The 24,882-nt window shown below is 66.8% G+C and overlaps 1 protein-coding gene across 1 annotated transcript; it reads right to left on the reverse strand.

Moving 5' to 3' along the window:
- Window positions 1-66: 66 nt before the first annotated feature.
- On the reverse strand, window positions 67-24,392 carry BAHCC1 (BAH domain and coiled-coil containing 1). The gene is made up of 27 exons (XM_032707028.1): window positions 24,310-24,392; window positions 22,010-22,319; window positions 15,383-15,562; window positions 14,494-14,616; window positions 12,585-14,207; window positions 12,400-12,505; window positions 11,811-12,019; window positions 11,570-11,728; window positions 11,002-11,213; window positions 10,255-10,612; window positions 9,427-10,173; window positions 8,566-8,750; window positions 8,308-8,444; window positions 8,080-8,181; window positions 7,352-7,466; window positions 7,073-7,244; window positions 6,443-6,598; window positions 5,832-6,157; window positions 5,260-5,367; window positions 4,929-5,182; window positions 4,752-4,827; window positions 4,555-4,663; window positions 4,350-4,472; window positions 4,100-4,267; window positions 2,625-3,775; window positions 1,809-2,045; window positions 67-1,183 (listed from the first exon to the last, which is right to left on the reverse strand). The coding sequence occupies exons 2-27, from the start codon at window positions 22,182-22,184 to the stop codon at window positions 977-979; spliced, it is 7,518 nt and encodes a 2,505-aa protein (XP_032562919.1). The 5' UTR covers window positions 22,185-22,319; window positions 24,310-24,392; the 3' UTR covers window positions 67-976.
- Between the last annotated feature and the right edge of the window lie 490 nt (window positions 24,393-24,882).

Genomic DNA, 24,882 nt, shown 5'->3' on the forward strand with positions numbered 1-24,882 from the left:
GGAGTGCCCACAGCGGGGGCTGCACGGGGTGGTCGCAGCAGAAGGGAAACTGAGGCAGAGCCGAGAGCGGAGCCGGCGCCAGCAACGGTTCATATATTTATTCATAAGCCAAGTTATCCATAAAAAAGTTCCATAGTAAAAGGCCTTTACAGGAGTGGCGGCTCATAAAACCTTTGTTTAACCCTTTGCTCCTTTTTTTTTTTTTTTTGTCCTTTTGGATTTTATTTTTTTTTATCCTGTTTTGCGGGATTTTTTTTTTTTTTTCTGGTTTAGTGTTTACACTGGAAAAGCCCCTGTACAATATTTTCCAGGCAGCGGCGGCGGGACGGGCCAGCGTCCGCCGGCCCCAGGGGGTCCCCATGGTCCCCCCACGGCCCCCCCCCGGGGTTCCCCCCCCGCGGTCACCCCCCTATTGCACTGGGGACGGTGGCGCTGGGCCCCCCGCCCGGGCCGAGCCCCCCGCCCTGGCCCCCTCTGTACAGCGCTCCCCGCTGTCCCCATCCCCACAGGCTGGGGGGCACAGTGCACTGAAACGACCCCCCCCTTCCCACCCACCCCCTCCCCGAGGATTATTATTATTATTATTTTTTTGTGGAGGTTTTTTTTTTTTTTTTTGGACCATTTTTTGTTTTTTTTTTTTTTTTTTTTTTTTTTTTTTGTCCTTTCTCGGTTTTCCATAAAACTTCCCGGAAGAAATACAATATTTACAGGCAAAATAAATAGAACAACACACCTGATTTCTGCTTCACCTGCTGGCAAACAGTCAGAGGTACTAGGGAAAGTTATGGCTTGTAGGGGAGCCCCCCCCCCCCATCCCCCTTGGGCCCCCCCAACGCGCCCCCCCAATGTCACCACGGGCTTTGCATAAGAGCCGGGCAGGACCCACAGAGGGGGGTCCCCGTCCCCATCCCTGGGGGGGTCAGCAGAGGGTGGGCAGCCCTGGGGGGTCAGCAGAGGATGGGCACCCCCAGGGGGGTCAGCAGAGGATGGGCACCCCGTCGGCGGTCACCAGGCGGCCCGTGGTGGGGTCGTAGGTGCCCGCCAGGTAATAGAGGTCCTGGCGGTCCTGGTACCTCCGGCCCCGCGTGAGCTGCTCGTAGTGCTCCCGCCCCACCACCTGGCACTTGTGCGAGATGGTCTGAACGTCGTTCTCGTCCTCGTGGCACGACTGGTACAGCGCGTTCTGCGGGGACAAGGCACCGTCACGGCCACGGCACGTGGCATGGCCACCTGAGGTGGGACATGGCTACCTGAGGTGGGACATGGCTATCTGGCATGGGACATGGCTATCTGGCATGGGACATGGCTAACAGCTATGAGACGTGGCTACCTGGCATGGGACACGGCTGGAGTGGTGTGTGGTCGCATGACGTGGTACATGGCTACCTGATGTGGGATGTGGCTACCCGACATGGCACGTGGTACCTGGCACGACATGTGGCTACCTGACATGGTACACAGCTGCCTGAGGTGGTCTGTGTCTACCTGGCCTGGTGGGTGGCTACATCACATGTCACATGGCTACCTGGCACACTGTGGGGCTACCTGACACGACTCAGGGCTACCTTACATGATGTGTGGCCACATGACACAGTACATGGTTACTTGACATGGTACGTGGCTACCTGGCCTGGCACAGGGTTGCCTGACACGATGTGTGCCTACCTGGCACAGCGTGGGGCTGCCCGGCACGGCTCACGGCCACCTTACACGGCGTGTGGCCACGCGACACGGCACATGACCACTTGGCACGACGTGTGGCCACCTGACACCACAGCCCGGCAGAGCTGCCCCCGCCCCACCCTCACCTTGCCGTCGCTCTGGCGCTTGCCCAGCTTGGTCTCCTCGGGGTGGTAGAACCACTTGACCTTGACCACCATGTTGCTGGCCCAGGACTCCCACATGCTCTCGATGCGGCCGATGTAGGGCAGGTTGGGCCTCCCGGCCGACAGGAACACGGCGCAGTCGCCCACGCGCAGCGTCTCCTTGCCCCGCACGATGGCCTTGTAGAACAGCTTCCGCGCCTTGCCCTTCATGCCGCGCCGCTGGGGGGGACACGGGCTCAGGGGGGGCACAGGGACCCCCAAACCCGCCACCACGGGGTGGGGGGAGAGCAGCACCGAGGGCGGGTATGCCCACGGCACCCGGGCAGTGCCCTGTGCCTGAGGGACACAGCTGGTGTCACCAGTGCCCAGGGAAAGAACAGGCAATGTCACCAGTGCCCAGGGGACACAGCCGGTGTCACCAGCACCCCTGCATCTGTGTGGCACAGTTGGTGTCACCAGCACCGTGTGCTGGGCAACCACGTGCTGCAACTGCTGTCTCCAAATGTCACGAGTGCCTTTTGCTGGGCACCTGAGTGCCAGCATGGGTATCCACCTGTCACAGCTGGTGTGCCCAGCACCCTGAGCACCTGACACCCCACCAGGCACCCCTGTGCCCCCCTCACCCACACCCCCACACCCCAGGCACCTCACTGTATTCACCCCTGTGCCCTGCCAGGCACCCCCACACCTCTGCTGTGCCTGCTCCTCCCCTGTCAAACCGTGCCCAGCAGTGAGTGCTCCTGGCTGTGCCAAGCTCTGGGTGCCCACGAAGGGGGGCAGGGTGGGTGCCCGCCTTACCTGCGTGGGGTTCCCCGACCACCTCCAGAGCTGACGCGCGGGCAGGAAGGCGGAGATCTTTGGCCGGTTTTCCACCGAGGGCAGGCGCTGCCGCCGGGAGAACTCTTTGGCTTTGGCGAAGCTGAGGGCCTCCTTGCGCTTGAGCTTGGCCTTGGGGCCGGCGGCGGCCGCCTTGGACAGGAAGCAGCGCTGTGGCGCAGAGCCCTTGGGCCGCAGCGCGTCCGGCTGCGCCAGCAGCGCCGGCACCGGGTGCGACAGGCAGGTCTGGAGCAGCAGCGCCGAGTCCTCGTCCTCCGAGCTGTAGGAGGAATCCTCATTGTCCGAGGAGCAGAGGCTGGACGTGGAGATGGAGCCGGAGCTGGAGGTGGTGGAGGAGCCCGAGGAAGAGGAGGACACCGAGAGGCGCGTCATGAAGCGCGAGGGGACGTCGGCGCCCAGCCCCGCCGCGTCCTCGTCCTCGTCCATGTCCGAGTAGGAGCTGTGGCAGTCGCTGTCGCAGTTCAGGGAGAAGTCCCCGTGCCCCGAGTACTTGCGCAGCGCCAGCCCCACGGGCAGTGGATGCGTGGCCGCGCGGCCCCTCCGCTCCCGGCCACCCAGCCCGGCGTGTCCGTAGCTGTGGCTGCCCAGTGGCCGCTCCAGCCTGGCCCCGAAGTCCTTCTCGGCCAAGAGCAGCGCCTTGCACGTCTTGTTCTTGGGGGACGTCACCCCTTCGTGGTCCAGCTTGACCAGGAACTCGCCGCCCGCCGCCTTCCTGCGCCCGCTCCTGCCCACCTCCGCCTCCAGCCGCTCGGCCTTCTTGGAGCGCAGGAGCTTCTGTGCCGCGGGCAGCACCAGCCCGGCGCCGGCGCCGAAGGAGCCGTAGGAGCTGGCGATGCGGCTGAAGGAGTCGGCGCTGAAGGCGTTGCCGAAGACGGGGGCGGCGAGGTGGTGGTGGTGGTGGTGCAGCGGGAAGAGGGTCTCCTTGGCCCGCAGCTTCTTGGCGCTGCCGTTGACCTGGAAGAGGTTCTGGAGCACGGCCGAGCCCTTGTTCACCGCCTTCCGCTTGGTCTGTGCCATGGCTGCCCAGCTGAGCAGGGACCCCCCGCGCCGCCCGGCCGTGGCGTCGCTCAGTGCCGGCCCCCGGCCCCCTGACAGCCCCTCCATGGCTTTGCCTGCGGGAGAAGAGGGGTCAGGGGAGCCAGAGGCTGGATGGACGGAGGGAGCATCCCAACAGCCTTCCCCACATCCCAGTACCCCTTTCCTCATCCCAGTACCCGTCCACCCATCCCAGCACTCCTTCCCTTTCCTGCGTCCCAGCACTTTCCCCTGCATCCTAGAGCCTTTTCCCCATGCCAAAACCCTTCCCCACACCCTCACATCCTTTCCTGTATACCAGCACCTTTCCCTGTATCCCAGCCCCCTTCTCCCCATCCCAACACCTCTCCTTGCATCCCACCCAGGCAGGTAGTCCATGGGTGCTCCTCGCCCCCCCATACCGCTTTTCTCCTTTCCAGATGCCTTCCTGCCGGAATTCCGGGAGGCCTGAGGGCCGTGATCCGGGCACAGGGTGGGGGGCAGCGCTCCAGGGGTGCCCACGTCGCCGCACGCCCGCTTCGCCCGCCGGCAGGAGCTGGACACCAGCAGTGCTGGGGAGGGCTCAGTGCCTGTGGGGAGAAGGAGGGTCAGGGCTGCCCTGTGCCCCACACCCATCCCCCCTAATTCCGTGATCCCACCCCGGCCCCTCACACTGGATCTTGAAGTCGGGGGGCAGCAGGCGGATGTTGGACACCGCGATGTGTCCGGTGTCGCCGTCGTCGAACTCCACCAGCACGGCCTCGGCGTCCTCCTCCTCCTCGTCGCTGGAGGAGCCTGCGGCACGGGAGGGCTGTCGGGATGGGCAGGGGGTCCCCGACACCCCCCACCCCACAGACTGCTCCCTGCCCAGCCTCACCTCGCACCACGTTCCCTGGGTACAGGCACCGGGATTTCTGGCTCCAGTAGGCGCAGACGCGGGTGCCGGGGGGGAGGCTGCGGCGGGACTGCGGCCGCACATCCAGGACCTGCAGGGAGTACCGTGCTGGGCTCTCCCCAGGGTGGGGACCCCCACCTTGATCCCCCACCCTGACCCCCCCAGAAGCCTCCACTCACCGCCTCCTGCAGCAGCTGCTCCTGTGAGTAGATGCGCTGCCGGTTCCCTCGCTCGCCCTCGATGATGATGCTGTAGCTGGGGAGGGGGCACAGAGGGGGCTCAGCACCCACCTTGGTACCCCCCCTGCAAGGCTGGGACACCCCCCAGGGCCGGGACCCCCCGGAGCCCCCACTCACATGTCCGGGGGCTGGATGGTGCGGACGCTGCCGGCGTAGAGCAGACTGTCCTCCTTGGGAATCAGGATGTGCAGCCCATCCCGCAGATCCTCCTTCTGGATGGCGCAGGCGTGGGGGACCTCCCCACGTGTCCCCCCCGCCAGGCAGCCCCCCAGCTCCTCCTCCTCCTCCGAGAAGCTGCTGTTGTCGTCGAAGTCAAAGTCGTCCTCCACGGTGAAGCTCTCCAGCAGTTTGCTGACTGCCCGGCCCTTGCACTGCAGGAGGGGGCAGGGGTGAGTAGGGGGTACAGGGGGGGCCGTGTCAGGGTTGGGGGAGGCCCCCCGGGTCTCACCTGCTTGGTGGCCACTTTGCTCTTGACCTTGGCCAGCTTCTTGCCCTTGCTCAGGATGGTCTTGGCGCTCCGGGGGGAGAGGGTCAACGAGAGCGCCCCGTTCTTGCGCTGCAAGACAGGGGGTCAGGACTGGCTGATGGCCCCCCAGTGTGACCCCAGCCCCCCCGGTGTGCCTCCCAACACCCCAGTCCCTGCACTGGTACCTCCCAGCTCCACCAGCACCCACAGCCTGTGCAAAACCTGCACCCGCCCCTTGGCACTCCATGGTCCCACCAGTGCTCCCAGCACCCCCAACCATCACAGAACCCCCAGCCCCTGCTCCTACCTCTGCACCCCATGGTCCCAGCGGTGCCCACCCCAACCACCCCAGCACCCTCAGCCCATCCAAACCCCACATCCCACCCTCTGCACCCCGTAGTCCCTGCAGCACCCCCCAACTACCCCAGTACCCCAAGCACCCACACCGTCTCACTAGAAACCCCAATGACCCCAAGTACCCTCAGCACCTGCACACCCCGGTCCCACTGGTGCCCCCCAGCCCATCCAAATCCCACACCCAGCCCCCCACTCACCCTGAGGGCTGCCTGCAGCCCCTTGCTCTTGCGGGTGCCCTTCTTGCCCCTCTCTCCCAGCCGAACCCCCTCGTCCCGTGGCCCCAGGAGCCGGGGGTCCGTGCCCCCAAAGAGGCTGCCGGGGGGTCCCGTGGGGCTGGGGCTGCCAGGAGCTGGGGGTCGCAGGCTCTCCTTGCTCTTGGCCTTCAGCTTCTTCTTGCTGCCCTCGGGGCAGCCCCCGGTCTTCCGCCGCCCCGGCACCTTCTCCAGCTTCCCGGCACCCCCCGGCTTCACCGGCCGCCGCTTGATCTTCACCTCCCCCTCGGGGCTGCCCAGGCGGCAGGGACCTGGGGGGGACAGGGGTCAGGGCACCCCACAGGGACGGGGGCACCCCGTGAGGATCAGGGCATCCCATGGAGGCACAGCGATCAGGACACCCCAAGGACACAGGGGGACTGGGGCACTCCACGGGGGTCTGGGGACCAGGCACTGCACAGGGGGGACAGGGCTCAGGGCACCCCACAAAAGTGACAGGGTTTGAGATACCCCCCAGTTGCCCACCCAGCCCTGGCACATGTACTGCAGGGTCCTTGCCCCCGTGCCCCATGGCATTCCCAGGGTGATCTCATTACCTAGCAGCCCCTGCCTTTCCTTCTTCTTCTTGGCCTTCTCGTTGGCCTCCATCTTCACCACGGAGGATGGGGAGGGTCCCAGCACAGCCACCGGCCCCGTGGGCAGGGACAGCCCCGGCTCCTCATCCTCACTGTCCGTGTCCCCCTCGGGCTCGTCTGCAAGGGCAGAGGACAGCAGTGAGGGACCCCTCTGCACCCAGGGGTGGCCCCTGCACCCTCAGCACAGGATGGGGTGAGCTGCAGTCATGTGTGATCCCCACTCCTGTCCTGAACCTTCTGCAGCCCCATGCTGGACTCTGAACCCCCATCCCCGTGCTGAATCCTGCACCCCAGTCCCATGGTTGGCCCCTGGATCCCCATCCTCATGCTGCACCCAGCACATCCAGCCCAGACTCTGAACCCCTGTTCCCATGCCAGACCCCAACCCCAACCTCACGCCCCCACCCCAACCAGATCCCCACCGTGACCATGCACCCCATCCTAATCTTGTCCTGCTGTTCCCATCCCAATCTTGTCCTGCTGTTCCCATCCCAATCTTGTCCTGCTGTTCCCATCCCAGACCCCACACCCCCATCCCAGACCCCACACCCCCATCCCAACCCCACACCCCCATCCCTGTGCCCGCCTTGCCTCTGAAATGGGGGGGCTGCCGGGGGCTGGGGTCCTGCCCCTGGTACTTGGAGCCCTTGGAGCCCTTGGGTCGGTTCAGCTTCTTCTGGATGCGGGCACTGGGGTTGGGGTCCCTCCGGCGGAAGGGGCTGAGGCCGGGGGGCAGCCCCTTGCCCTTCACCTTCTGCTTCAGCTGCAACACCCCGTCAGCCACCACACAGGGCAGGGGACCCCGCTCTGGGGTGGCTCGGGGGGTGTTTGGTGGGGGAGCAGGACCCCCCCAGATCCCATGGGACTCACCGGGGAGCCCTGGAGGCTGCTGAAGGTTCCACCTGACAGTTTGCTCCTCTTCTTCTGGGGCTCGGGGTCCCCCCTCAGCTCGGCACACAGCAGGGACAGGCTGGTTTTCACTGCCCTGGGGGAGCACAGCGTGGGCACAGTGTCTGCAGAGGGGTCTTGCACCCCTGGAGGAATCCTGCACCCCCTAGCTTCATCCTGCATCTACCAGAGGAATCCTGCACCCCATCCCAAATGGATCCTGTACCCCACCCTGGTTGGGTCCTGCACCACCCAGCTGCCATCTCCCTGCTCTGCTCCCCACCCCTACCAACAGTTTGTGACACAGAACCTGGAAACTAATTTTTTTCTCCTTTCTATCTTAATTGTGGCCCCATTTAGCAACAATTTAACAAAGGGGGGCTGGGACCCCCCAACACTCCCACACACCTTCCCAGTGCTCAGCTGAGCACACAGGATTTATGGAGAAAGAATGGGGAATGGGATGTGCCAGGCAGGAAAAGGGGGGTAGAAAGGGGGGGTCACTCCATGCCACGGGGCTCCATGGAATGCTGCTCCCACTCAGACACTCCCATCTTCCATGGGAATGAGTGGATGAACCCTCCCAAACAGGGCAGGGGATTGGGGTGCGATGGAGGCGGGTGCAATAGGGATGTAATAGGGGGGCCCCAGAGCACGCCAGGAGGGTCAGACCCCCCGGCCGAGGGGGTCCCATGGCACCGGTCACTCACTTGACCTTGCGGCTCTCAGCCCTGCCCAGAGTGCTGGAGTGTTTCCTCTTCCTCGGCCGCCCCGGCCCGCGCCGTGCCGGGCTCCGGGAGCTCTCGTCACGCCTGGAAAACCGGGGGCACCGTGAGCAGAGCCCCCTCCCCGTCAGGCTGAGGACAGGCCCAAACTCATCACACGGATTAACTGCCAGTGCTGCCCCAGCCTCAGGAAGGGGACGGAACAGGACGTACTCGTGGTCGTGGCGCCGCTGGAGCCTCACCAGCTCCCGTTGCTTCTCCTTGTAACGGCGCTGGAGCTCAGCCAGGCGCATCCGCACCTCCACCTCCTGTGTGTTCAGCTGCTCCATGGCCGCCTTCAGCGGGCACACCTGGGGGGCCGGGGGGCGTTTGGAGGCCGCTGGCACCGCTGGCAGTGCCAACGGCCTCGGCCGCAGGGCTGAGACCGGGCACAACTCATCCCACCTCCCGCCCCTGCCGGGAGGCACTCACAGCCTTGGTTTTGGGGGTCCAGGTGTACTTGCGGCGGGGGACGCGGGCGCGGGGCGGGGGCGAGGCGGGCAGGGGGCTGAGCGCGGGGGGGCTGCCCTCCCGCCCCGCCGCCTCCACCAGCGACCAGGCGGCCGCCACCGTGGCCAGGTTCTGCAGGTTGAAGGCCAGCAGCTCCTCATCCTCACCTATGGGGACGGGATGGGGTCAGCAGGGACGGACATCCCAGACTCCATGCTAGGATCAGACCTTCGGCTGTGGCTGGGAGGGACACAACGTGCCCCATCTGGCCACCCCATCTGTGGGGAGTGGGATGCCACGGCCACCCCCCTGCCCCATCCTACCGACCCCTCTTATGGGGAGTGGGACCCCACAGCCAACCCCTCACCCCACGGTGTTCCCGTTCCACACTCAGTATGGGATCCCCCCGCCACACTCCCACACACCCGCAGGAATGAGGACGCGCCAGGACAGCGAGCAGCCATCCCTGCTGGGGCCCCTGGGATTCCCTGGGGAAGCCGAGCGGGGAGGGAATCCCGGCGCCTGCCTGGAGCCAGCGCTGGAGCAGAGCCCCGGCTTCGAGTGGGGCATGGCACGGCAGCATGGCATGGAATGCAGCCTGCATGGCATGGAATGCAGCCTGCCACGCCCGTGGAACAGGGTGTACTGGAGGCACTGGGGTGTGCCAGGGGCTGCCGGGAGTACTGGGGTGCACCAGGGGGCACTGGGGACATGTGGAGGTTCTGGGGTGTACCAGAGATGATTGGGGTCACCAGGGAGTATGAGGGGTCACCGGGGATGTCAGTGAGTACCAGCAGGCACTGGGGGTACCGAGAGGTGATGGGGGCACCGGAGGTCACCCACCTTCCCTGGCCAGGTCGCAGCGGCGCCGGCGCAGCTCCAGGTCGGCGAGTTCGCTGAGCAGGGCGATGCCGGGGATCCCTGAGGGGTGGGGGGCGGGCGAAGGGGGTGCAGGGGGAGGCTCCTCGGGCTCATCCAGTGCTGGCAGCTCCCCCAGGTCGATGCCAGCGGCGATCAGAGCCTCCAGCCCGCCCAGGCAGCCCTGGTGCCTGACGGGGACATCACCATCCTCCTCTTCCTCATCGCAGCTGCCCTCTGGCTCCAAGCCATCGCTGTTGCCTTCCTCCTCCTCCTCCTCCTCCTCTTCCTCCTCCTCCTCCTCTTCTTCTTCCTCCTCCTCCTCTTCTTCCTCCTCCTCCTCTGCAGTGGGGGGCAGCGGGGAGCCCCCCACCCCGGGCACAGGGTGCTGCTGCTCCGGCTGCTCCGGCGCTCCCTGAGCCGCCTCCCGGTGCCCCCCGAAGGGCTCCTCGGTGCTCCCCGCGGCCGGCGCTGGCCCCCGCTCCCCGCAGAGGGGGCCCGGGGGGAGCAGCAGGTGGTGGCGGTGCAGCAGCACCCCAGGACCCTCGGCCGGGGGGTCCCGGGGAGGGCCCGGCTCCCGCAGCGCCTCGGCGGTGGGGCTGAAGGTCCGGGACTGCTCGGGCTCGGCGGGGGGGGACCCGGCGTGCACGGGGTCAGGGTCTGCCGGCTCGGCCGAGTGTGCCGTGGGGTAGCCCATGGCAGTGGCGGGGTAGCCATACCCGGGGGGCAGGTCTGCGGGGAGGGGGCGATGATCAGCGGGGACCCCCCGGTGCCCCCCAACCGCCCTCCTCTTCCTCGATGCCGCAGACTCACCTGGCTCCAGGGGTTTGGGGTAGCGGCGCGGGGGCTGCCCCTCGCCCCGCGCGTCCTCGCCCTCGCTGCCCTTGCTGGGGGTGGGCAGGGGGCTGGTGGCCGGTGAGCGGGGGGCCACGGCCGGGTTGGCGGCGGGGCAGGCGGGTAAAGTGCAGGGGGCCGTGGGCAGGGTCACCGGGCACTTGGCCTGGTGCCGCAGGGCCGGCGAGTGGCAGCAGGGGGAGAGCTTGGGGGGCGCGGGGGCCGCCGAGGTCAGGCCCTTGGCTGGGGGGTTTAAGGCAACTGCTTTGTGGGAGGGTTTGAGGGGCTTCTCAGGACCCCCCTCCTCCAGCTCCAGGGGCTGCTCCTCCGGCTTCCGCTGTGGGAGACAACGAGGTGACATGGGTTAGCCTCTGCCCCACAGCCTGGTCCCTGCCCCACAGCCTGGCATCCTACAGCCCAGCCCCGCATCCTACAGCCTCATCCAGCCCCACACAGACCAGATCAATGGCCCAGACTCCTGCCTCACCACCCAGTCCAGCACCCTATAACCCCACCCCCCATCCGAGTTCCACGTCCCTGCCCAGCCCCTGCTCCTCTGCCTGTCCCCAGCCTCCCAGCGCTGCCCCAACATCTCCCATCCCAACCTCCACATCCAGCCCCACATCCCCACCCTCCACCCCAACCTCCATCCCCACTCGCATCCTCCAGCCAGCCCCATATCCCATTCCACCCCCAGTCCCCCAACATCCCCCAGCCCCCTGGTACCTGGCCGTGTGCCTGGCGCTGGATCTCGAGGGCCTGGGCTGCCCGTTGCTGCTGCTGCTGCTGCTGCTGTTGCTGGAGGGCGTAGAGCTCCTGCTGCCGCAGGAACTGCGACCGTGGGTACACGGGCAGCTGCCCCGTGTGCTGCAGGTGGGCACTGGGACCCCGGCCCGGGTACATGGGGGGCCACAGCGATGCCTGGTCCATCACATCGGCTGCAGAGGGTAGGGGGTCAATTAGGGAGACACTTCGGGGTCACCCTGCAGACCCCAGTGGTGCCCAACCCCAGCCCTGCAACCCTGGCAGCACCTGAAGGGACCTGCATCTCCCGCCCCTAGACCCCCAAAAGTACCTGAAAGGACCTCAACACGCTCCCCTGTAACACCAAAAGCACCCTGCAGCCACAACAGCACCCACAGAAAACCCACTACCGACCCACGAACCCCCAAAAAGAACTCCACTGATCCCCATCTCCCACCCTGCACCCCCAAGGACCCCATCTCCTCTCCCCCAGCCCCATTCAGCACCCAGGAACCCCCTCCCCAGCACAAGGTGGGGGTCCCAGCCTCACCCAGCGTGTGGGGGGTGCCGTGGGCGGGGGGCTCTGTGGGGAGGATGACGAGCTGGGCGGGGGGGTCCTGGGTGAGGGGGAACACGGGCTGCATGGCACTGGGCATGGAGGTGGGGAAGGCGGGGGGCAGGTTCTGGTGCAGTGCCGGGTGCCCGATGCCTGCAGGGATGGAGGAGGGGTCTGTCAGCACCCCACTGTGGGGGGTCAGCGCCCACCCAGCCCCCCAGAATCCCCCACTGACCGTAGGAGTGCCCCCCCATCCAGATGGAGGGGCTGCGGGTGCGGGGCAGCCAGTGTGTGTGCGCAGGGTGGGCGTGGGCGGCGGGGTCCCCCCCCAGCTGCCCCGCCGGCAGCGACGAGCCCCCCGCCATCATCAGGTGGGGGGTCAGCTCCCCGGGACACCCCCCCGACGGGTGCATCCGGGCAAACTCCACCAGGTCCTTGCTGTCCCTGCAGGAAGAGGGGCATACACACAGTGTGGGAGCAGCGCTGGCATCACCCTCCCCTGCACCCCCAAGGACCCCCATCTCCCACCCCTGCACCCTCAGCAGCACCCACAGGAACCTCATCACTCTCCTCTGCACCCCGAAAAGGGACCCATCTCCCACATCTGCATGACCACCAACACCCATGTGGACCACCAGGTCCTACCATGTACCCCCAAAAGCACAGGAACCCCATCACCCTTCCCCATACCCCCAAAAAGACCCCCTCTTCCAACCCCACATTCCCAAGAGGATGTCCAGGGTCCCCCATGTCCCTCCCTGCATCCCAGGGACCCCCATCTTCCCCCTGCCCCCAGCAGGTCCCCCCAATCCCCCCTCACTCACTGGAGCAGGATGTCCCTCCCGGGCAGCCCCAGGCGCTCCTCGCACAGCCGGCCCCGCTCCTCCTCAGCCTCCAGCTCCATCAGGTGCACGGGGCGTGCGGTGCCCGCTGCCACAGGGACACCACGGTGGCATCAGCGTGGCACCACCAGCCCCCTGCCACCCCCGGCCCCCTCCCCAGCCCTTACCTTTGACTCCGGCCGTCGCCCGCTGCCGCCCGGTGCCCCCGGTGCCGCCGTTGCCATAGGGCTCGTGGCGGCCCAGCGTGTCCTTCTGCCGCGCCACGGCCACGGCGATGCCCACGGGCGGCTGCCGCACCTCACCCTCGGTGCCGCCAGGGCCCAGCGCCTCGTGCTCCCGGCCGCGGGCACAGTCCGGTCGCTCCAGCTCCAGCTGCCCCTTCCCCGACGGGAATTTGGTGTCCTGGTGGGCGCAGCTGCCCTTGGTGCCCGCCAGCCCCACAAAGGGGGGGCCCTTCTGCCCCCCCAGCAGGGCCCCGTTGCTGTATTTGAGCAGGTTCTTCATGGCCGAGACCTCGTCGGGGGCGTTGGGCACCTCCTGCGCCCGCACCAGCCCTGTGCCGAAGGGGTCCAGGTAGGGCCCCCCCTTCCGCTCCTCTGCCACGGTCAGGGGGGGCCCCTGGCCCTGCACCCCCCAGGGGGGCAGGGGGTGCCCGCTGTAGCCCAGGGCACCCAGCTCCAGGGGCTTGCGCTTGCCCTCGGCCGCCTCCGCCTCGGGGTGCTGCTGGTGCCGGATCCGAGCCACCTTCTGGGCCGGGGGGTCCTTGGGGGGGCCCTTCTCTAAAGTGCAGCAGGAGGGGCCGACGCGGACGCCCAGGGGGTCGGGGCGGGGGGCACGGGAGCAGTCGGGGGCTGGTGGCACCTCGAAGTAGCTCTTCTCCAGCCCCCCCTTGGGTGCCGGGCACCGGCTGGAGAAGGGGGGTCCCTCAGCTGCGCCGCCCCCCAGGTACTCCAGCCCCTTCAGCCGGGTGCCAGGAGCCCCCCAGTCCAGCCGCCGCTCCGCCGGCCCCTCGGCCTTCAGAGGGTGGTGGAAGGGGGCACCGTAGGGCTCGGTGCCCGCCTCGGTGTGCCGCTCCTTGCCGTCCCCACGCTCCATCCCGCCGGATTCCACCTGGAACGAGCGGCTCTTGTCCGCCGGGGGTCCCACCGAGGGCACCAGCGTGGCCCCGCTCAGCTTCAGCTCACGGGCAGGGGGCTCGGGCAGCGGGCACAGCACCTCAGGGCCAGCGTGGAGCGGGAGGCAGGGGAAGGAGCCGGCGGCGGGCACGGCGTAGGACACGGCGTGGTGCAGCATCTGCCGGCGCTCCACGGCCTCGCCATAGGGCTGCGGCGCCTCGGGGACCCCCGGCTCCCGCTCCTTGGGAGCGCAGCGGGCAGCGCGGGGCAGGGCATTCCCGGCACAGCTGGGCAGCGCCGCGCGGGCGCCGTCACCATCCAGCCCCTTGGCACCCAGCAGGCACGAGGTCAAGGGCTTGGGGCGCCCATCGCCGGAGCCCCGCGGCGGCACCCCCTCCTTGCAGTGCCCCTCGGGCGGCACCGGCAGCACCGCCTTGTGCCGCTCCTTGGGGTCCTCCTCGGGCAGCCGCTCCTTGGGGTCCCCCTTGCCCCCCTTCTCCTTGCCCACCAGGAAGCGCTCGTAGTCCTTGGGGGTCTTGGGCAGGGGGCCGGTGTCCCGCTCCCGGCTGCAGGAGCCGGCGGGGGGCCCAGGGGCAGCGCGGGCGATGCCGGGGAAGCCGTGGCTGGCAGGGAGCAGGGGGGGCTGCGCCGGAAGGTTCCGCAGGTAGAAGTTATCTGGAGGGGAGGGTAACGCATGAGACCCCCACGGACCCCCCAACCGCTGGCCGTGCCAATGAGAGGAGGAGTGGGATGAAGGGACAGATGCCCACCACCCCACCCGCTGCCCAAGCACTGGGCACCTGCTCTGGTACCAGCCCCCCACTCCGACACCAGCACTGGGACAGGCACTGAGCCCACCACCCCTGCCTGGCTGGGGACACGCACTCCCACAGGGGACCCTGGTACCCTGGTGGCCCCGGTACCCCGGTGGCCCCGGTACCCCGGTGGCCCCGGTACCTGCCTTTCTGGCTCTCGTAGAAGCGGTGCTGGCCGTAGAGCACGTTGCTGTTGCCGTGGTGGTCCAGGTGGCCCATGGGCAGGAAGGTGGAGGCCAAGCTCCCGGAGAAGCGGGGGTACCCCGGGGCTGGGGGCACAGGGTCAGGGGGGCTGGGGTGACACATCACCCAGCATCCCAACCCACGGCGCTCTGGCTGGGAACACCCTGCAGAGCCCGTGATCCCCCCCATGCTGGGACCCCCCACGCCCTCCGGGAGCCATCGGGGAGGGGGCTGAGGCCCCCCCAGCCTCGTGTCAGCAGTGGCCGTGCTTGGCTCGGCTCAGCACGGCCCGGGCGGGCTGTCCGTCAGCCGCGTGCGCTGCCCGTCCCCGTCCCCCCGTGCCCCCCCGAACGCCGGGAGCCAGCTGGCAGCCGGTCAAACTACCAGCCGGGCCGGCTGCCAGGGCCCCGCGCCAGCACCGCCGCCCCGCTCCCGCTCCTCCGGCGGGATGGGGACGCCAGCAGGACGGGGGGGGCAAGGGGAGTCAGTTGAACCAGGGTTGCCCTGGGGGTCCCCACGCTGTCACCTGCCCCGTCATCACCAGTGACACAAGCTGGCCCAGCCTCAGCCCAGCTCCCAGGCTGGGGGTCTGCAGTTCCCCATGAGCCTCTCCAGACACCCCAAACCCCAACTGTGGGGGCTGAGCCTGGTTCCCGTGGATGCCCAGGGGGGATTTGGGGCACAGTGCTGCTTGTACCCACATCATCACCCCAAAGCAGTTGTCCAAGGGGCCTGGATCCCATCCACACAGGCACCAGTGGGACATGGGCCACTGGCTCTGGGCAGAGCCCCGGTCACATCTTCACCACCCACAGGGACCCCCAACCCATCCGCGTCCCAGTGCCCACTCACCTTCGTGGGAGTGGGAGAACCAGATCTGGGAGGTGCCAGAGTGGGGCCCGCAGAAGGCTGGCTCTGGGGGGGAGGCGGCGGGGCCAGCGGGGTGGCTGGGCCCCCCCGAGCCCAGGCTGCTGCTCAGGAAGCCCCCCATGAAGGAGGATGGGGGGGCGCTCCCCATCAGGCTGCTGCCGGCTGTGGGGAGAGGATACAGTTAGGGGGGCCGAGGACACAGCTGGGGGGGTTGAGGACACAGCTGGGGGGGTTGAGGACACAACTGGGGGGGTTGAGGATGCAGCTGGGGGACTGCACAGGCCCTGCTCGCACACATGACCCGTTGTGCACCCTCGTGCACACACGTGTGCATACAGTTCCCAGGGGGCTGTGCAGCCCACTCGGCACTGGTGCATCCCCTGTGCACACACAGCCCTCCTGAGCACGCGTGTCCCTCGCGTCCTTGTGTCCCTCGTGCACACGCAGTCCGTGAGCACACACGTCCCTCACATGATCACCTCCCTCGTGCTCACACGTCCCTCGTGCACGGATGGCCCTTGAGCACCCACCACATCCCTTGTGCACACGGGGCCTGTGAGCCACATGTCCCTCGTGATCCCAGTCCTTGTGCCATCACGTCCCTCGTGCACACACATCCCCCGTGAGCACACACGGCCCTTGTGCCATCACAGCCCTCGTGCCCCTCACGTCCCCCAGCCCCACGCTGCCCACACGTGAACCAAGGCGTGTGAGAGGCAGGAGAGCCGTGCAAGGAGCACTGGTGCCCTGCCCTGTGTATGCCCTGAGAGCACACACATGTGCTGGCACACAGGAGGCTTTGCACATGTGTGTGGTTCCCCACGCAGCTGTTCCCAGTGCTGGGACAATCCCAAGGTCCAGGGGCCCAAGGCTGTGCCATGCAATGTGTGTACACATGTAAGTGTGTACGTGTGTCTGTACACATCTATGGGCACACACGTGTGCAAGGAGGGGCAGGGGCAGCTCCCATCCTGACCCCACCACCTCCCCCACAGCCTGGGGAGGCCCCCAGCACCCCTGGGGAGGCCCATGGCCAGCGCTCCCCATCCCGCCTCCCATCCTGCTCCCGTCCCGGCCAAACCGTGAGATCATGGTGGAAACTTTGGAGCTGGTGGCCAGCGGCCGGGCGGGGGGAGCCGGGATGGGGGGAGCCAGGATAGGGGAAACCGGGATGGGGGAGCAGCTGCCCCTCACTGCACAGCCCTGCTCCCCGTGCCCCTGTGTGTCAGCGTGGCCACGGCACGGCTCGGCACGGCTCGGCACGCGTGGCGTGGCGCGGAGCGCGGGCTGGCCGCCCGCCCGGCCGGGGCAGGAAGCGATGCTTTGCTCTCTAAGCCAGCCCACGCTCCCCGGCTAATCCCGCCGGGATGCCTCTGGGATGAGTGTCGGGATGTGGTTTCAGGCAGCTTCGCTCCTTCCTCCGCGGAGAGGCCGAGTTGGGCAGGATCGCGTGGGCCGGGGGCATGGCCGCAGCCCTGGGAACCGGACACACACCAGGATGGGTGGGCACATCCCACCGTGCCAGTGCATCCCGGGGGATCCCTGCCCGGTGCTGCCTGCGGCCAGCCCGGCCCTGCACCCCAGCTGTGCCGGGGGACCCTGTGCAGGCGTGGAGCCGGCAGCGTGTTGGGCAGCTGTGCCGGGCGGGAAGCCGAGGTTTCCAGAACAAGACTTTTCTGGAAGCCGTGGAAAGGGTTGGAAAAAAATACCCCCCCACCCCGCCCCAAAGGCGGCGGGGCCGGGGTGTCCCGGGGGGGCCATGGGGCCGCCGCTCCCCACCGCCCACCCGCTGACTCACGGGTCCCCCGGCGCGCTCGGCCAGCACTGCCATTCCCACATTCCCACCCGCCTCGCACGCCTGCTCGCCACGGCCCCTGGCACACTTGTGCTCTGCCACGGCTCACCACGAAGCATGGGCAGGGAGAAGCCCCCATCCTGCCCCCTTCAGCCACACTGACAGTGAGGACAGGGACAAGTCCTCGAGAACGTGCACAACTCGTGTCACCGATGAGCCCAGTGTCAGAGCAGCCCTGTGCCACAGGTTCCTGAGACCATGCACAACTCACGTCAATGATGAGCCACCAGTGCTGGAGGAGCCCTGTGCCAGGACGGGCACAGCAGCGCAGGGCTGGTTGCCAGCAGGGGACAGATGGGCTGCGGGGTCCCACCCCGGCCCCCCCCCGCTGCCCCCCGGCAGCGTCACCCTGGGAACTCCCTGGCCGGGCTCCCCGAGGCCAGTGCCGTGACTCAGCCCCGCCGGCATCGCTCCCGGCTCCAGCACGAAACTTCCCTTGGCCCCAGATCCGCAGAGAGTCACACGTGTGACAAGTGTGCCAGGTCTCAGCACGGCCGCAACGACAGCGCCGGGGGGTTGCAGGCGCAGGCAGGTCACTGAGGGGACCCGTGGGGGGCAACAAGAGGTGCTCCCCTCCCTACAGCTGCTCCTCGCCCCCGCTCCAAGTGCGGCGCAGATGGGAATTTTCCGGGAAGGCAGAAAGTTTCAGGGCCGGGGTGTGTGGGAGGGGCTGTGGCCCCGGGGGGGTTGACCCCATGGCTTCTCCGGGGTTCCCAAGGTGGTGACAGCCCCCGGGTCCCCGCGGTGGTGGTGGCGGGGACGTGCAGAGGGTTGGGTTTCTCCCTCAGCTATTTCAGGGCTGGAACATTCCTAACGGAGCCAGGGCCACAGGCGGAGGGCTGGGAGCTGGCAGGGACCCTCACACCGCAGCCGGGTACCCCGGGGTTCCCCAAGCCAGGCAGGGGGTGGGGTGCAGCCCCCAGCTCCCCCCCCCCAGAGTTCACAACCCACACGACCCCTTTAAAAATCTGGCAAACAGGGAATAAACGGGCTCTGGCTCCCCCGGTGCTGTAATTCCAGCTGAATCCATACTGTTACGGCACTAAACGAATGCTGTTATGGTGAAACGCTGCCGGAACGTGCCCGACGGAGCCAGGGGGGCAATCCCAGCATTATCTGATGGGTTATCTGCTCCAGAGGGCTAGAGGCAGCTATCCTGGCTGGAGCTGCTGCACACTCTGCCCTTGCACACTCATCAGGGCTGCGTGTGCACAGCGATCACGAGGGTGGTGCACACTCCTGGCACGGCTGGCACACGCTACTGGCATGGTTGCCACACACATGTGCTCAGTGCACACTGCCTGCACACACCATTTGCACACCCACCGCACAACCTGACACACACGAGCTGTGCAAAACCATTTCTGGAGCACCAGGAAGCCAGGGAGGGTCCAGCCCTGGCTGGACACACAGACGCCAAGCATGTGGACTACCCCCCTGGGGAAACCCCCAAAAGGTGGGGACCATGGTGACCCCGTGTCACTGAATGTCACACGTGCAGGGTCCCAGGAGGGAGTGACCCCAAGGGGCTACCAGGACTCGTGCCCCCCTGCTCCCTCCAGGAGGGACCCCAGCACCCAGCGGGGTGAGACCCTGCCCTGGGGTGATGCTGCGAGGCAGGTGGGGTGCAGGCAGGGCCAAGGGAGTTCTAGGAATTCTCAGATTCTCTGGGGAGCCCATCCCCACCCCCAGTGTCCCCTGGGCAGCAACAAGGGCTGTCAGCAGCTGCCCGTCCCCCCAGGGCCTGGCACGTGGTAGCGTCTCCGCGTGGATGCAGCTCATGACTAAGGAACAGTGGAACCACTCGGGAATGATTCTGCAAGACCCGGGGTGATCCGGTGGGATCTGGGGACCTGCACATCCTGCTGCTCCCGCTGGCCACGCGTGTGTCCCCCTGCCCCTCGTGGTTGCCGAGGAGCAGCCCAGTTAATGGCCAAATCTGGTTTAACTTTGACACTCACTTTGGAAATGCGGCGGCATGGCCGGGCTGGCTCAGGGGGCCGGGGGGAGCGGGGAGCCCCTGCAGCAGAGCCGAACCAGAGCTGTGCCAGAGCTGTGCCAGAGCCGCACCAGAGCTGTGCCAGAGCCGTACCGTGGCCTCCAGCCCCTCATGAGACCTGTCTCCAGGGAAGCAGCGATGCGGAGCGGCTGCAGCGCTGGCACCTGGCCCTGTGTCACCACCCGGCCAGAGGCACTGTCCCCACCATCACCTCCCCACGGATCCCCCCCAAAGCCATGCCAGGGAACCGCACAGCACCCGGCCTGCGGCGTAATCCAGGGAGGGGACAGGTGTGGGAGCACATCCAGCCACTGACTCACGGCCCCGGGATGCACACCGGGATGCAAACCGTGCACCGGGATGTGCACCGGGACCTGCACCGTCATGGCCAGGCTGCATGCCAGCACCAGGCTGCACACTGGCACCGGGATGCACACCGGCACTGCCGAGGCCAGCACGGAGATGCACACCGGTACCCCCGGGGTCAAGCCGCCCGCCGGCACGGCCGCGCTGCTCCCAGCAAAGCTGGAGCCGCCGTTCCCCAAGGCCGTGTGCCGAGGGTTCGGCCACGGTGACGATCAGCCCGGCGCAGTCACAACTCCCCACTAGTCCAGAAAAACATCCGAAGGACAAAAATCACAGCCAGGCCCCAGCGCGGCTCAGCCAGAGTTTCCCACCCCTTGGTTGTGGCAGAGGCACCGGGACCCCCGGCCCTGCTTGGCACAGGGTGTGCCGGGGTGGTGGGACCCACTGTAATCGGGGTGTGGGGGCCGCACCCGGTCTGGGTGGGCTCAGGCAGCTCTGGGGGTCCCTGATCCCCCAGCACCAGGCAGTGCCACAGCCCCCCAGCCCCCCTGCCATCATCCACCCAGTGCCGGTGCCAAACCTGACGCCGGCCGGAGCGTTCAGTTCCAGCAGCGCGCGGCCCTGAGTTACGGCTTTAATAAAATCAAGGAAAACACTTTTATCTCCCATTCCCAGGGAGGCCGCCGGCCCCAGCAAAGGCTCCTGGGAGGTGTAGTCCGGCCCCACGCCGGGAGCCATTTGGGGGAGTGCGGCCGGAGCCCCCCAGTCTCGCCGTGCCCCTCGGGTGCCGCGTGCCGCGCCGGCATCGCCACGCCACGGCCAACCGCGGGCTGGCTCCGTGCACTGGGTGGGGTAATTATCAATCATCGGCGTTAATTACCACGCCACGCCGCCACGGCTGCCGGCACCGTGGCTGGGCCATGCTGGGGGGACACGGGGTGCTGGGGACAGGGACCCCCCCTCCCGCCGGCCACTAAATTATCCGGTTTATCCGCCCCAGCGGCGTTCCAGGCGTGTGGAGCTGCGGAGCGCAGCTCGCTGGGAAGCGCTCCGGCTGCGCCGGCCCTGCCAAAGCCGGAATATTTTTAGCTCGTTCTGTTGTTGGGTTTGGCTTCTCTGTTTTTTTTTTTTTCGGCGCGTTTCTGCCGGGGTATTTTTAGCCAGATCCATGTTATTTTAACAACCTCCGGTGCGTTCGGGCTCCCATGTGTCGCCCAGGCCCCGGCGGGTGTGAGGGTCCGGCACGGGGACACCGCCACGCCGGGAAGCCGGAGGGAAGCCGGAGAGAAGCCAGCAGCACCCAGTGCTGGCGTCCCCCCGGGATCCCCCGTACGGCCACTGTGAGCCGGAGAGCAGCCGAGCCCCCATCCCAACCTCCCACCCTGGGGACAGGTTCCAAGCCCCCACCACGCCCCATGGCCCCCAAAAGCAGGAGGAAGCCAGGGTGGCCCCCTCAGCCCGGCGGTGGTCCCAGTAGTGAGGCCGCCGGCACAAAGCGAAACCGCCCCGGCCGCGGGCCCGATCCAGCGCCACCTCCCCGGCACCCCCCGGTGCCCCCCGGTTTCTGCCTTCTTCCAGGAGCCCCCGCCACTGCCACCCCCCCCCCCCGCGCCGGCCCGGCCGTGCCCCCCGCCCTAATCCACGCACTAATTGTAATCCCATTAAAGCAGATATAATTTTATTAGTATTCACAGCTCATCAAGGCGGCGACAATAACCGGCGCTGCCGCCGTGCCGCGGCCAGACAACCGCCCGCGCCGGCGGGAAGCAGGGGGCCCCGGTGCTGCACCGCGCCGAGCCGGCAACCCTGCACCCGCTCCAGCCCTGCTCCCGCTCCAGCTCCATCCCGGAGCTCAGCGGTGGCAGCAGGGGCCTCGCTGGCTGCACACTCAAAGCCCTCCATGCAGCGAACCCCAGTTTAGGTGCAGTGCACCCCAGTTCAGCCCTGCCCGGTTGCAGCCGAGCACATGCCGCAGACAAAGCCACGGGGGCAGCTGGCCGTGGCCGCCGGATGCGGTGACCCCTCGGCAGTGCCGGTTGCCCGTGCGGCGGTCAGCCGTGTGCCGCGCTTTGTCCGGCCCCGTCGGCGAACACGCGCCACGAACCCCTTCGCACCCTGACACTTCGGTGCCCAACATCGAGCCGGGGCTCGGTGACCTTCCACCGCTGCCCCACCGCCCCGCGCATAACGGCCTCCTCGTTCCCGCGAGCGCGCCCGTTCGTCCAGGCACCGGGATCTCGCCAGAGCGGCCCGGGGGCCACGCTCCTCCCGTGCCGGCGGAGCGACGGGGTGGGGGAACATCCCCCGTGTGTGCGTGAGTCCTCACCCCAAACCACCAGGCGCGGTGACAGCGGGATCGGCACAAAGGGAGGCCGAGCTCCCGGTGCCGTGCCGAGCCCCCCACACCCCTCCCGGCCCCTCGCGCCGCGGCCGCATCGAGCCCTCTGACCTGTGTGCGTGGCCATGGAGATGGGCGCCGGAAAGTACTTGGTGGGCTGGAAGTGTCCGGGGGGCTGCACGGCCCCGTGTGCCGACCCCGCCACGCGCCCGGAGCCGTGCCGGTGGCCCAGGCTGCCCCGCTCCGACAGCAGCCGTGGCGGGGGCGCGAAGTCACGGCCGTCCATGCCGGGGGCACCCACCCGCGGGGGGCTCGGCGGGACCCCGACACGGCTGGTGGGCGATGCTCAGCGCCGCGCCGGGCTGGCTCGGCGGGCGTCCTGCCGCGCTCCGCGCCGGGGCTGTCGGCTCATCCTCCGCTCCTGGCACGGGGGAGAGAAAGGAGAGAGTGAGAGCATGGCCAGGCTGGGGGTACGGCCCTCCCCACACCCCCAAACCCGCTCGCCCAGCACCCCGCTCCCAGTTTGCCCAGTGCACGCTCCCTCTCTCCCCGTCTCGCAGGGCCGCGGTTTCCCCGGTGCTGCCGGTGCACGGTCCCCGTTTCCCCGCCATCCCCGGAGCACGGCCCCCCTTTCCCCGGTACCCCCGGTTTGCAGCCCCCAGCTTTCCCAGCACCCCCAGTTCGTGGTGCCCAGTTTCCTGAGGGTACAGCCCCCCCCTCCCTGTTCCGGGGGCTCCCGGAGCGCAGCCCCCCCTCCTTTATCCGGTGTCCCCGGTTCTCGACCCCAATCCCCCGGAGCCCGGGCACGGCCACCTCCAGCTCGGGGCCCGGTTCCCGCTGCCCCGGCCCTTCCTCCCCGCTGCCGAGCTCCAGTTTCCCGGCGCTCCGTTCTTCTATCTCCCCCGGCTCACCGACCGTATCTCCCCGGGGCTCGGCCCCCGCTCGCCCTCGGCTCCCCCGGTTCCCGTTGTGTCCCCGGCGCTCGGCGCCTCCCTCGCTGCGCTTCCACTATTTCCTTCCTTCCGTCCCCAGCCCCGATTCCCCGGTATCTCCCCGGTTTCCCTCCAGCCCCACTTCCCCGGTTATTTCCCGGTGCCCGGACCCCTCCTCTCCGCGGTTCCCCGGTTATTTCCCCTCTGCCCTGCCCCGGTTTCCCGGTGTCGCCGCGGTGTCCCGGCCCCGGTTCTCGGTCCGTGCCGGTGCCCGGCCGCGGCTCCCGCCCGCCGGGTCATTGTTCTGGCAGCGCCGGGGCCGCGGGGCCCGATCCTGCGGGGGGAGCCGGGCACGGGCCGGGCGGCGGCGAACAAAGGGGCGCGGGGCGGCGAGCGCGGCCGGGGGGCGCGGGGGGTCCGGGGGGGGCCCGGCCGGGGCCGCGGGCACCGGGGAGGAGTGCTGGGCCGAGCCCCGCGGCGAGAAACACGGGCCGGGGGGAAAAAAAAAAAAAAAAAATAACGTGTGTGTTTTCCTCAATAGAACCGAACAAAATTACGTAAAAAAAAAAATAAAATTTTGGGTTTTTTATTGACGTAAAAAAAATAAACGTAAAGCGAAAAAAATTAACGTGAATTAATCGAAAGGGGGAAAACATTTAAAGCGAAAAATTTAAGGCGAAAAGGGCTCGGTGCGAAAATGTTTGAAGGCGCAAACGGTTCAGTGAAGCAGCGTTTGATAAGCAAATGATTTAATGAACAAATGTTTTCACGCACAAAATTTTTAATGGACAAAATTTTAAGGCGAAGCGCTTTAAAGCGACGAGTCTTAACAGCAAAAAATGTTTTAAGATAAAAAGACGAAAGGGGAAAAAATGTTTTAATGGGAAAACATGAAGGGGAAAAATATTTTGGTGGAAAGAGAAACAGGGGAAAATATTCTGGTAGAAAAAGGTGAACAGATAAAAATATTTTTGAAGGAAAGAGACGAACGGAGAAAATATTTTGATGCCGGAAAGATACAAAAAAAATATTTGGGTGCAAACAAATAAAGCGAAAAATAAATAGTGAGGAAAAATTGCAAAAAATAATAAATAAATAAGGAAATGTACAAAGAATGAAAAAAATAAAAGGCAAAAATGCAAAATAATTAACGCCCAAAAATTTAAAAATAATAAATCCAAGAAAGCAAAGAAAAAAACATAAAGCGCAAAGCGCAAATAAAAATAATGCTGAAAACGCAAAACAAAACAGAAAAAAAAATTAATGCCCAAAAAGAACCAAAATAAATAACGCCAAAAAAAATTGTTAAGGCGTTAAAAAAAAAAAAAAAAAAAAAAGAAACAGAAACAGAAAACCAAAAAAAAAAAAAAACAAAAACACAATAACCCCGGAGCGCCCGAAATTAAAATAACCCCCAAACAACAACAGCAACAACAACAACAACAACAAAAAACCCACCCGCGGATCGCAGTTACTTACCGGAGGGGCGTTCCGCGCGCGGGGCGAGTGCGGTCCCGTGGCGGGGGTGCGCAGCGTGCTCCTGCCGGTGCCCGTGCACTGCCCATGCACCGGCTGCTCCTGCAGCAAAGGGAACCGGGGGTGTGTGGTTGGGGGGGGGCGGGCGGGCGGGCGGGCGGGCGGGGGGGGGAGGGAGGGAGGGAGGGAAGGAAGGGGGGGTGGGAAAAGGCGGGGGGGGTGCGGGGACCCCGCCGCGCCTCCCGCTCACGCCGCGCGTACTCCGGCGGGGCGGGCGCGCCCCGCATGCTAATGAGCGCGTGCCCCGCGCGCGCGCCCCCGCGCTGATTGGCCGCCGCGCGGCGCTCGCGCCCCGCTGGCCATTGATCCCCCCCCCCCGCCCCCCTCCCGCCGGCTCCATTCTTCCCGCGGCGCGCGCGCCGCGCGTCAGGCGAGCGCCCTCTCCTGATTGGTTGGAGCGCCGCCAGCCCGCCCGCCAATCGCGGCGCGGCGCGCGACGGCGCCTAATTCAAGCGCGGCGGATGAATGGGGAGGGGAATAGGCGGTGGCGCGCACGCGCACTGCGCCGCCCGGGAG

The sequence above is a fragment of the Chiroxiphia lanceolata genome, chromosome 19, assembly GCF_009829145.1.
Source record: "Chiroxiphia lanceolata isolate bChiLan1 chromosome 19, bChiLan1.pri, whole genome shotgun sequence".
In the NCBI taxonomy this organism is placed as follows: Eukaryota; Metazoa; Chordata; class Aves; order Passeriformes; family Pipridae; genus Chiroxiphia; species Chiroxiphia lanceolata.

Excerpts from the sequence above, each read along its gene's own strand:
- BAHCC1 (XM_032707028.1), bottom strand. The coding sequence starts at position 22,184 with ATGGACGGCCGTGACTTCGCGCCCCCGCCACGGCTGCTGTCGGAGCGG. Across the intron at positions 4,664-4,751 it reads AGCAGCTGCTGCAGGAGGCG|GTCCTGGATGTGCGGCCGCA; the intron begins GTGAGTGGAGGC and ends TACTCCCTGCAG. Across the intron at positions 4,473-4,554 it reads CCCAGGGAACGTGGTGCGAG|GCTCCTCCAGCGACGAGGAG; the intron begins GTGAGGCTGGGC and ends CCCGTGCCGCAG.